This window comes from Rhea americana, unplaced genomic scaffold (genome assembly GCF_003343005.1).
Source record: "Rhea americana isolate MKP2758 unplaced genomic scaffold, rheAme1 scaffold_84, whole genome shotgun sequence".
In the NCBI taxonomy this organism is placed as follows: Eukaryota; Metazoa; Chordata; class Aves; order Rheiformes; family Rheidae; genus Rhea; species Rhea americana.
In genome coordinates this window covers 3114966-3128201 of record NW_028187023.1, presented here as the reverse complement: position 1 = coordinate 3128201, position 13236 = coordinate 3114966, and the positions used below count along the sequence as shown (strand labels likewise).

Sequence of the window (13236 nt, the reverse complement as noted above, 5' to 3'; positions counted from 1 at the left end):
TCAGTCTGCCACCTAAAAAGAGGCAACTAATTCTTCAAATCTTCCCTTGACTTCCCTACTCCCTTCAGATACATTGCCAAACAAGTGCTGGCTGTTAACGGATACAACACTCAGACACGGAACAAGGCTTGGAGCCTTGTTGCRAAGAGTCATTAATCACCTTGGAAGCACTGTGACTTTGTTTGCTCTTCTTTGGGAGAGYTGAAGGTTTGAAGTGAACATTCCCAGTTTCTCAGCTCCTTTCTCTTGCTCCTTTTTCTTCAGGGAATACGTACTCAATAACACACCACAAGCTCTAGCTAAAGGCAGTTAAAAAAACCCTCCCTGTAATGGATTGTTACAGGATAACTTACTCGAAGGTTATTCTAGAAGCTTCCACTAAAGCACAACATTAGCCAGATAGAGGATGACAGGAAATTACAGAGCCTATTTGTCTCGTCTGTTATAGCAATTCTTACATTCTCCACATGGTTGATAGAGCGATGGTGCTGGCTTTCCAAGATGTCTAACGGCAACGCAGACTATAGAGTAGCACATACATCCTCTGACAGTAGTATCTACTGGACCTCTATTTACTGCAAAGGATAGGGTTATATAACCATCACAGGGAGGAGAGAGGGCAGCATTAAGTGACTCAAAATACAGACTCCAAGGCAACAACTTCAATAGGCAGGCTTTCAAGAATACAAGGAGACAGAATGCAGGAATACTGAAAAAGAACAGAAATAAYAATAAAAAAAGAGCTAGACTGGATATTACCAAAAAACATCCTGAGAATGATTTCAATCAGAGAGCGAAACAGCTTCCTGTGTGGAGAAGTGAAATCTTTATTGCCTAAAGCGTTTAAGATACACTAGAAAATAACTGCACTTTGTAGGAAACAAACATTCACTAGCCCTGAGGTAGTAGATTAGATGACCTAAGAGAAGGTCTTTCTCACCTCTAATTTCAGCGATCCGTTAAACTGCTGCAAGAAAATAGCAAGTTGTATTTGCTTCAAGACCATAGCTTCAAGCTCAGTAAAGCAACACAACTGAGTGAATGAGTGAATGCCAAAAACAAAAACCAACTCTGAGCTAGTAAAACTTAGCTTAACTCTTTAAAAATAAATGAAAAATCAGAAACATGCTAAGCTTTCAAACTGCTAAGGGCCAAACAATTAAAACTATTCCTTAATTTTGCATGCCCATCTCATGACACCTGTTTCAGCATCTTCAACCAAAACACAAAGGCACTTCAGACTTTCAAACATTTGAAAAAATCTGTTACTAAATGATAATTCTTCTCCCAAGCTCTTGGTTATTCAGTCTCATCTACCCTACATTGCCTTTTAACATATGCCTGGACCTGGAAGGGAATGTACTAACAAGGGGACTAGGCTTAGCTGGTTGAAAGAAATAGACTAAAACAGCCCACACCTCACATGCTACCTCATCAAAGTGAGGAATCTCATTTCTTGATATCAATAATTCATCATAATAAATAAATGGCTACATATTTGTATGGTGCAAATTTTCATATTCATATTTCACTCACCTAAAATTGGCAACCTGGTCTCTTAACCAGGTACTACAGTAAGTAAGTATCTATCAGGGCAATCAGTAAGGCTGAGCCAGCTGAAGCAAACAACTCATTTTAGCTCAATGTAGAAATCATCTCTTATGAAACTCTTGAATTTTCCAGAAGACTACTTACTTTAGTAAATACTAGAGTAATACAAGAGTAAATACTCTTGTTTCATTAACAGAAAAGACATCATAACTAATTGAAAAAAAAGTGGACAAAAGTAATCTCACAAAAGGAAGTCTTCCACAGAGCTCCTGCTTACATCAGGCAGCTTCCTGATGAAAGGCTTGAACAAAAGGCATGCCTTTACAGCATSAAAGTCCCCCTGCCTTGACTCTGTCAGGCCAGGGAAGGCTGGGAGACAGGTTTTTGAGTTAAAGTCTCTCCCACTCTCAAGTCTCTTCATAGTCTTCCAGAATCCAAATCTGAGAACTCTTACTTCTTCCATTGCAGCTACCTTGTTTGCTGCATAGTTGATCTCAGAGACACGCAGGGCCAAAATTACAGAATTTTAATATGAAAATCTCACCTTCAATTGCACTGTGAATAAGCCAGTTGCCCCTGCAGTTTACAAAACACAAGTTGCATTTTCTCTGTGTGAAAAAGGTTCCTAATAAAGAATACTGATACTTCTACACCATCTGAAGCTTCTGGTTGAYCCCCTGGCAGTTCCTACACAGACCACACTGCTGCAAAAACAGTCATGAGGCAAGGCATTATAGGCAGTGGCTAATCCAGGAATAAGACCAGGTACTTCATGCCATCACAGTTTACCTGTTATGGAGGCTAGCTGGAACAGTCAGTTATTCCAGGCATATATTGCTTCATAAAATACATGTGATAGTACAGCTCCTATTCAAACCTTAAAGTAAATCCACGACACCTTCAGGCAATTTCCTCCTAACAGACTTTYTTCCTTCTTGCTTTCTTCCACTATAGTTAAAATACAGTATGTGGAAAACATCCTTATCCTTATTCCTCTCTTTTGTCTTCAAATCCTTCCAGTTTCTTGTGATTTCAGTGGCCGCACATAATTTCACCCTTGTCTCTAATCTTTAGTTTTACATTCTAACTTCACATCCTGTGGTTCCCTTTCTTTCTGCCACTCACATTATGTGCTTTTCTATACTCAGGTTTTCCCTTGCCCATTCTATTACCCACAAGAATTCAATTCTCAATGTTCAACTAGTTCCAGAAATAAGTACTTTCTCTTGTGAAAAAACTAGTCTTTTCTGTATCAAAAATATCCTCTGCACCAAAGAACCTTGAAGTTGCTAGAAAAGAAGCCCCTCTCTACATTTGCTCATCTGTTTAGACCAAGACCTGAGAGCCAAATGCAGTGCACTGAAGTTATTCTCAGAAGGGCATCAGTTTGCATGTCCATGAAATGCAGCTGAACAGTAGACAGAATAAAGATGAAGTATCAAGTGAATAATTTAGAGATTCCCCAGTTCTGGTTTGGGGAGACAGAAATCCTGCTCATTACACATCTACTGTGATGTGATGTTCTGTGCACAAAGAAGGAGACTAGCTAAAATTGTTCTATGCCCTGCATCTCAAGTTCTGCAAAACTGTTAAAAAAAAAAAAAAAGAAAAAAGAAAAAAAGAAGCATGACAGCTACAATGATGAAAAATGAAACAAAAAACAGTGTGTGACCACAGCCTAATGAAAAAAAAAAAAAAAAATTCTCTTCTAGATGGCGAATTACCTGAATTCCTTATATTGGAGCTGTTCAGTTTGGAATCTTTGATGACCAAGTGCTTAATCCAAAGGGTGGGTGCTGTGATTTCTGAAAGACAAAAACCAAATGCCTTAGAGAAACTAACGCATCTAGTGAATATATATGGCTGCTACTTGTGAGGACAAGGCAYGTTTGCCACATCGTGCATTAACTGATGCATTGTCTTTATAGATACCATTGCTCACCCCCCAGTGACACCTTCCATCTCTTATGAGTCACATWGTCCATCTGTCACAAGATTATTTCATCAGTCTCCTTTCTAAAAAGTACCTCTCTACTGGCAAAACATTTTTATTCCCCCCTCACCCTTCCATTTCCTTGCTAAATTTTTAAGTCTTTCCCCTCAAGACTTGAAGAATCCAAGGATTATGTTGTGTGCCATATGATTTCCACCAAAGGACATATGAAATCCAGATAAAAAAGTCTATTCAGTCCTTAAATATTGCCTTAACAGCCCCAAAAGAGCTGACCACAGCTTTGTCAGTTTCCTAAAACAAACAACAAAATCCAAAATAAATAGGAAGAGAAATTAGGATATTATTGGAAACACTTAAAAGGAAGCGCATTAAAGAAACAAACTGTGGTTAAAACAAAATCCTGTCTAATGCACTACAATGAAGATATCTAAACATAAATGTCAAAGAAGTGCTGTCTTTGTGTTACAAAGTGTCTGAAGTGTTACAATCAACTTCAAAACACAGCAGAACGTCTTAAGCAACTTCTTAAGGAAATGACACATCATCATCACTTAAATAGAAACTGGGCCAAGTGGTACCTGATAACCATGGGCTAGAACTCCTAATGGGACACTGTGAACATGGGTATTTTTAAACTAAAAAATTTCCAGTTTCCAGAAGCACATTTTAAATACTAGAACCTGGAGTTCATTTTAAGAGGTTCCTCTAAGAGGTTTTCTGCTCCCTTGTTGACATTTACATGGATATGCTCAGCAAGGCAGAAGCTCGCTAACTACAAGAGACACTGGCTATATGTTATATTTTAAATGCACAAAGTAAAACTAAACGGGATTTCCCTCCTCCGAAAGGTTTTCAGCCACATTGATCCTGAGCATTACTGTAACCATATTCAGGACATTTAATGTCATTTACAAATATCAGTYTACTACTGCTAGTATATCAATGCTAAAAGGTTGCTTACTGATGATTGTCTTATCTGYAGGTTTCACTGCACTATTTATCATTACTTAATGATGACTTGCTCCCACAAATATATATACCTATATACTTTGTGCCTTTTCGGGGGGAAAGAACTAACCCTTTGAGATCTACCATAACAGTTTTGCTGKAATTTAGAGAAGTAATCTAAATTAATTGCTCCTCTGAACAGCAGATCTGTGGAAAGAACAGATTCTAGTACGTAGAGGTGAAGCTTACCAAAAAGAGCTATTTAAAGAAGCTATGGTCTTAGGAAATGAGTATGACTTGCACACTGAAACAAAATAGAGTGTAGATCCAAAGAAAACAGAGCCTAGAACGGCAGAAGGGAATAAAACTTTTTTTTTTCTTAATTATTTAAAACTGTAGAAAGGACTATTAATAAAATCATAGAATAGAATCATAGAATCAGTAAGGTTGGAAGGGACCTCTGGAGATCATCTAGTCCAACCTCCCTGCTCAGCAGGGTCACCTACAGCACGGTAGACAGGGTTGCATCCAGGCAGGCCTTGAAGATCTCCAGAGAAGGAGACTCCACAACCTCTCTGGGCAATCTGGTCCAGTGCTCTGTCACTCTCACAGGGAAGAAATTCCCCCTCRCGGTCAGGCAGAACTTCCTGTGCTTCARTTTCTGCCCATTGCCTCTTGTCCTRTCACACGGRACAACTGAAAAGAGTTTGKCCCYGTCCCCTTGACACCCTCCCTTCAGRTACTTRTACACATTGATAWGMTCCCCCCYCAGTCTTCTCTTCCCCAGGCTGAAGAGGCCCAGCTCTCGCAGCCGTTCCTCRTAGGGCAGGTGCTCCAGCCCTCTGATCATCTTTGTAGCCCTGYRCTRGACTCTCTCCAGTAGCTCCATGTCTCTCTTGTASTGGGGAGCCCAGAACTGGACACAGTACTCGAGATGAGAATACTCTTCTTTAGGGAAGAACCTTAYCCTAAGATGAGAATCACTATAAAGATTGAGATCTGCATTGTAATGAAARGAAATAGTTCTTAAAGAAATGGCTGCTTTATGATTTAAGCCTTGGACAGAAGAGTTTAGATGATCTGATCTACACTATTTTTGGCTCTGCTCTGTTATGCCCTCAGGAAAGAGGGCTGGTGAAATGAGAGGGGAATGCCTGTCCAAAATATGGATTTCGTTTATTCTCTAGGTCTGTGAAAATACAAATTTTAGGGATGCTGAGCTCCAACAGGTATCACACACACTAAATACCCTYTGAAAAAAAAGTCAGTTCTTTGTACTCAAGTGAAGCATCCAAAAACAAAGCATGAAAAAAAAAGTTATTATCCATTCCTCTTGCTATCAGCTCCATCCTGATTGCTTGACTTTGAATACACAGATTTTTGAAGAGCCCAACATATACCTCAGACCCACTGAAACTGAATGAGATTTGGACATTAATTCCTTCAGACATCTGTGTTTAGTCCAGACCTGACAGGGGAATGGATAACTATTTTACCTTTTTCTGTCATCTGATGTTTGTGTCAGATAGCAACTACAAGCCATGCCTCCCAAAGACCTACCCAAGAAGGCGAGAGAGTATTCTAGTGAAGTAGGACACGCTTGCTCAGCTAGGATCAAAAGATTATTCAGGAAGACCCCTTGAAGTCATCTAGTTTCACATCCAGCTCAAGGCAGGGTCAGCTATGAGATCAGACAAAGCTGCTCATGGCTTTATCCAGTGCAGTCAAAAAGGAAAGCGGTAGCACCACCTCTTTGGCCAGTTTGKTCCACTGTTTGACTGTCTTCATGGTGAAGAAATTTTTCCTTATGTCTAGTCCAAACCTCTCATTTCAATTTATGCCTCTTATCTCTTGTCCTGCTATCATACACTACTGTGAAGAGCCTAGCTCCACGTTAATAACCTCCTTGTAGGTATTGGAAGGCTGTTATTACATCCCCCCTTAAGCCTTCTCTTCTCATCTAAACATTTCTTACACTATTTCTGATGTACCTGTTTTGAGCAACCATTGGAGACAGTATGCTCCAATGGTAGGGGGTTACACAAACCTTTTGTCTGACCCCCAAATGGATTATTTCTACAATACCTACTCCAATCTAGTTAGCCCTAATTTACTAACTGGAATGACAAAACTACAGAGTGATTGCCATATCAGAGGATATTGATCAATGCATAGGTTGATTACCCTTCCTGTCAGCCTCACGTTCTCCTCTCCCAGACACTGCTAATATAAGAGGAGGCTTTCAAATTAGTCATTCTCTCTAGAAGTCYAAGAGATAAAGTTTTGTATAATATACTGCAAGACTCATGGTGAGATACAGTCTTTCATCATACAGTCCAAGTTCCTTTATCAGATTTGGTTTCATCTATGTTTAAAGGCAAAATTTTGGGACTGACAGTGTTTTTCATTGAAGAGAGGATAAGATTTTTTTTAGATTCTCTCTGTCATAAATACCTGCTCACTACTGTATTTCTCAAGAACTTTGCCCAGTTCTGTTTGAATGATCAAAATGTTGAGTCTCTCCTGGAAGGAGCTTATGAATAGGCCTTATTAACCAGACTAGTACGTTCTTTCCTTTCAGTATCTATGCAAACTATCTCAGAGGATATTTAACRGCCAGAAGCATGCTCTGATTACAAGCAGCCATTTAATATAATATCAGCTTGCTGCTACGAGGAACTTGCTTTTGATATAACCAAGAGACAGTCAACTAGGCTTTAGTCTCCTCTATTTATGTGGGAGTGCTGTTGTTTGCTCTGAGGGTTTCGTTTTGTTTCCTAAAGCTCTTAAAATGACTCTTACAAACCTATAATCACTAAATGGCAGTGATAGGACTACAGCATCTTGCTTTTAAATTAGCTTATTTTAACAACAAAAAACTCACCCCATCACCTGTCTCTCCAACAAGACTGGAGGTATCAAACAGCACTATCTACTCTTGCTTAGGAGCCTCCATTTCTGCCTTTGATGTAGTTTTTTTAAAAAATGTTGAGTATAGCACTTCAGAATTAAAACACATAGGTTTTCCTCCACTCCCTTAAGGCTCATATTTCCAAGGAACCATAAAGTAGTCATACTACTGTACCTATATACATAAAGTCAACTTTAGTCTATATCTTGATTATAATGAAAGTGAGTTTAAACTTACAGAAAACCTGCAATACTTCTAAGCAGTATGCAAAATCTAGCCAATAGCTAATAGGCCTGTGAACTYTCACAAGACCAGTATTTCCACTGGTATACATCTATAAGTCTGCACATCAAAAAGGCTTGAAACCCTTTATGATTAYAGCCTTTCTGTCCCGGTTTCAAAGCTTCCAATGGACTGAGTTACAATATTCCCTCTCCAAAAAAATATAATCACAAAATTAGCCATTTGAGAAGGAACTGCCTTAGTGGGTCTAGGACACTGACTTTATTTGCTTAAATAGTATGTGCATCAATGAAAATAATTGCTAAAGAAATGTAACGTAACTTTCTTTCAAGTCGACGTTCACAAGGTGTAGTTTAGCACTTCCACCCCTTTGATGAAGCTGTTATGCACTGCAGAGGTAAGTCCCAACATCATTATAGGGAGGGCGAAAAGAATGAGGACAAATAAGAGGAAGCTGCCATCTCTGATTCAATGATTTTTTATTTTTTTTAAAGACATCTTTTTCTCCAAGGTTATCAAGATCCTGTTCAGTTATTGGTGGTGTTGTATTCCAGAGTAGGGGGGGATGCAAAGGATTTGGGAAAATACCCGAGAACACTGTTAAATGTAGACAAGTTGAGATTCGCAGGCTTTCCTGCTTTGCTGGATAAAAATGTCTGAACCATAAATTTGCAAGGAAAAAAAGAGAGAGAAGTAATGTCCATGGGGGTGTTTTTTATTTGTTTGTTTTTAAAGGTATACTCTTACCTTCTCCATCAAAAACAGGCTGGGTTTCCATGGTCGGTGTTGGCTTCGAACCATCATCTGAATTGAGAGTTAAAAAGAATCGAAAAGAAACTACCATTATTGAGGTAAATACTATCTACTCTCCAGTACTGTTGAATGATTGGGATTTGTACATGGCCCGGCCAAGTCCAGAAGAGAGAGAAGAYAGACAGAACAAAAACAAATTATTCAGAATTTTCTCTGACAGCAATACAACATTTTACATAGCAAGCATGCACTGAGCACTATCTTTAKATTTAAAAGAAGCTTCCCTCCCCTTGCCTGCATCTAAACATTAGTATTAATCAGCTGGTAGTTTCCCCCCTTCCCCTGATTAGGCAATCATCTTCTTAGTTTCAGATGGGTACAATCCCACATAAGTTATTTCCCATGACAGCAGGCATCTGGAAAATGCTGGCCCACAGTGTTTCTCTCATTATTCTGTTTGTTGGAAAGAATAACTCTTCTTCTGAAACTTACCCATATGGAACCTGGCATCAGCGTTCACTGCAGAGCTGTTAGAAAGGGACGGTCAATAGGAAATCTTATTTCTTACAATATCTGCATCAAGCTGTTCTTTAATTGCAATATTGTGGCAATGTCTTGTAATTGCAAAATTATGGAAAAGGAACTTCTGTTAGATTAGACTTCTCATGTGCAAGTGTGCTCCATGTCTTTGGACCACAAGTTTCTAACAATTAAAAGCTTCAACTAAAAAGATTCTTCAGGAAAAATAAATCTCAATTTGGAGATGGACCACAAGGAAAAACGTTCCCATTATGCTCTGCTTGTGTCAGTATACCTATCCATCACRTCTACAGGCCCAGTCTTGATTCAGGTTGGGCCTAATTTCCTCTAAGTTCAGAGATCTGGATTTCAAGCCCCAACTTACAGCCATCTTTACATAGCACTGGAAAAAGTGGTATAGCATTAAGAGAGACAAACCATTTGAGTCTGGGAAAACTAAGGAAGAATAAACTGTAGAGGAATTTCTTCTGTTATATTGCAAGGTGAGAATATAGAATACTGTTGGGATGTAAACTAAGTGAGAGGAGAGAAGCCCAGAGTAGGGTGTGGTTTTCTTTTTTTTTTTTTTTCTCCCCTTTATGGAATACAGTGATTTTAAAAAGCTTACAATTTGTTACAATTATTTTTGCACACATGCAAAGATGACATTAAACATCAGCAAAGCAGGCAGTAACCTAAAATGGAAAGTTGCCAAGCACAGTGAAAATTAAAGAGGGCWATGCCAGAAAAGCTGGGCTTGCCACTTTCTTCAAGACTGCATTAGATGTACCAGGCACCAGCCATCTGGAGCAAAGGCACACGTGACAGCTCCTCCTAGAAGTAGAAATAACTGTCCTCAGCCTTTTCCTTATATTAATTCTGATTACAGCAAAGAATTAAAAAGCCTATTGAAAGGAGAGGGCAAGGGCAGAGATGGAAAACAGAGGCATGTAGATTATTTCCATCAATACCTGCATTTGCAGTTTTATAAAGTGAGCAAACACCTCTTCCTAAGACCATTAACTTTATGCATTTCCACACAAGGGAAATAAAATTCACAGAAAGCAAAAATGTGCTGGCAATTCCATTTCAACCTCAGAGTTACTGGGGTAATATCCCCATTATTGAAGTACCGAAGCACAGAAGTAATGGGGATGGACAAAAATGAGTAAGAGATTATTTAGGCATTTGCCCTCTTGATCAAGGTCTTTGTGCTTGACTGTAAGCATATCAAAAAACTATTTGGAAATAAAAATACTTACCATTCCTCAGTCAATACTTGTTCTCAGTTTTCCTGTTATCAGGTATTACTAATAACATGGATGAGGAATATTTTTCATTAAAAGCTTGAGCTAGTTATTTCCTGAAGAAATTTCCTAAATTTTGCTTAATTTACAGAAGGAAGATTTTGCCCTTCATTTCTATGTTGATTTTGCCCTTTAAAGGAGTACTTTGGATAAAAGGAAACAATTAATCTTCACTCTTTCTCAGAATAGGCTGCTTATCTTCTACAAGATCCCAAAACCACAGYTATTGTTTTTTATTTGTTTAGGATAATACTTCACAGTCTAATGAACCAGTGAGCAATACATTATCAGCATGACTGGCTTTACAGATWGAGAAACCAAACCAAACCAAACCTGAAAAAGATATGTATAGAACAACTGGAAAGGTGAATAATTCATAAGTTATATAAAATAGCAAAAGATCCGGCATAATAAATTACCGTTACAATAATAAGTTTATTGCTACTGTTCCCATGAATGTTCCCACACCCAATAAATACAGAATTGCTTTTCAGATTTGAGCAGTAAGCCAGGAGCCAACACTGCAGAAAAATTAGAAGCAGTTTTGAGCCACAAAACTCTGTGTCCAGAACCCCTGTGTGAACTTTGGCAGAACTCAGGATGCTTCAGGTTCAGGGTTTTAAAGGCTCATCTCTTGGGGCAAGTTGTGGTGAAGAACAGAAACAGTACAGATTAGTACAATTTGAGAAATGTTTTCTCCTTAGAAAATGAGAATTTTGAAACTTTTTTGTATAAAGTTAGCTATTAAGCTATTGAAGAGTATAAGACCGTGACAGAATAAATGCAGCAAATGGACAAATAYACCAAACCAACCTTTGGCCTGTGGSGGTTATTTTTAYGATTATCTGATCAAAACAAACATATAAACCACACATTTTCCTCACTTAGTTACTAAGGCCAAATTGTCACTAAGTCCAACAGCAGTAGCCAATACAGCRTTAAGGTTTTCCAAAGAGAGGGAAGTATAATTACTCCTCTGTTGTTCAAGCAAGTAGCCTTCTTTCATCCTACATACAAGAAAAAATGCAACAGACAACAGCCCTGTAACTAAGTCCACCATATTTCAAAAATCAAAAGCCAAGGTACTACTGATTATTTTTTAAGGGTCATGAAATAGTCACATAAAAGTCAAAAACTGCACTTTACTGAAAAACACAACACATGTTCCAGCTGCTGGTTTCTCACTCTGAAACTACCCAAGTCTCTTTCTTAAACCAGAGAATTCTTAGTAGGTCTCAATGTTTTAAATTAGTTTATGGCAAAAAGTTTCACAGCCATGCCCTTAGGGCAGAACAACTCTAATACCTGTCTACTCTCACTTGATTTTTCCTCTCCCTCAATACACTGTTCATCCAACTGAACATTTGTTCCAAAGCCTGAGTTTGCTCCTGGTAAACAGGGAGCAAGTTCTATTTTGCATATCTGCAAACAAACATTTTGTATTCCTTTAAGAAGCATTTTGACTGAGAATAGAAAAGCCAAGCTATTTCAAATATGCAGAATCTCCCATGATATTATACAAGACCTACAGGATATTGTTACTTTGTGGCTAGGGGTCGAGAAACGTGTTCATCAGCTATGATCTATTCCTTTCTTCAAATAGCTATCAMATCCTATAGTTTCAAAAAAACGTGYGTAACTGCAATAGCTTCTCATGCAGATCGCATCACRGATGTCAAGTGAGTACTTCCTAATCCCTCTAGCTGKCAATGCTTCCTGATGAGGAATTCACTGCAGAACTGTCAAAGATAGTTTCCCTTAGTTGCAGAATATTCTCAGACCCTTGAACATTTCATTGGCATACTCTTCTTCCACATTCAACAACCTAGTATGAATATGCACTTATTCCAGGAAAACCACCAAATACAGACAGTATCATTCAACTGAATGAATGATATACCTGAGATGGAACATAGTTTTAAAGCCATACTCCTTTCCAGCTCCTTTCCAGCAACCCTCTTTCTTCCTGGGGTTGAATTAAAAGTTCTTTGGCTCATCTGCTATCAAGTTAGGGTAGTATTTTTATCTTACAGTACTTTGATCTTATCACTGGTAAGAGTAAAATAGGCAGCTTCAAACATCTCTCCCTCACCCATTTTGTCATTAAGATATACGTCTGCRGTCCACTTACATGACTGTACTGTTAGGGAACAGTTTTCTTTGTGTTAACCTGACAATAACTGAAAACARGGAGGAATAACCTCCATGTACAGATACATTGCAAGTGGTGGGCAGAGACTCTATGGTCTTACTAGGAAGAGGTACTTCCCTCCCTCAACCTTGTTCTTGCAGACTGTCTGGCATGCATCCACATCTGGAATAACTGCATTGTACACTAGAGATGGGGCCAAAGAGATTCAGTTCCTGTGAAGCGAACACTGTTACAGTGATCTTTGTACTCTGAACTATAGTCACAGAGGCCACAAGTGACTCAAGCAACATCAGTAGAAGAATAAATTCTCTGACATAGAGAAGGCATAAATTATGAAATAAAAATGAAGGAACTGTTTGCAGCTATGAATCACTGTTCTTGCCAGAAGAATCAGCTAATGGGAGAAAAGAGGGCAAAAGACAATTCATAGAATTAACCTCATATATCACATCTACCTTGGAAAAAATACCCACTGCAAAAGTCATCTCTGTTTGCATCGCTGCATTAAAGGACTAACATCTATATTCTTCGTAAGCAGCCTCAACCTCCACTGTATCTCCTGTGAGTTCTCRCTGTAATCCACAACACATTCTGTGGACATTCTACCATTTTAAGGAGTGCTGGAGTGGTGGGATCAACGATCCTCTGTAAGTAGACAACTTGAACATCAAGGGTTCACAGACTTTGAGCCAATACTGCTGGAAGAGGATGAAAGTTTTTAGTGCATAGCTGTGCCCTGGAAAGAGTTAGCCCTCTTCCAGGATCATATGGTTCCTACACTATCATCATCCATATTGGGTGAGCCATTACAGAGCACAGCTAAGGCTAAGTAGGGAGTTAGAGCACAGATAGCCAGGACAATGAGTGAAGTCCTACCATGCCCTGGCCCCAGGCAGCA

At 38.8% G+C, this 13236-nt stretch overlaps 1 protein-coding gene across 4 annotated transcripts in view; it reads right to left on the bottom strand.

The window, feature by feature from the left end:
* SMOC1 (SPARC related modular calcium binding 1) overlaps positions 1-13236 on the bottom strand; it is a 134321-nt gene that overhangs the window by 42733 nt on the left and 78352 nt on the right. For 2 of the 4 annotated variants that reach the window (XM_085323380.1, XM_085323377.1), the window contains exons 6-7: positions 8355-8444; positions 3276-3356 (exon numbers count right to left, since the gene is read on the bottom strand). The exons of 1 other annotated variant lie outside the window; for it this stretch is intronic. In XM_085323380.1, coding sequence (XP_085179506.1) covers positions 3276-3356; positions 8355-8444 — 171 coding nt within the window. The remainder of the gene's footprint in view (positions 1-3275; positions 3357-8354; positions 8445-13236) is intronic. One more of the 4 variants, XM_085323378.1, reaches the window with a different exon arrangement.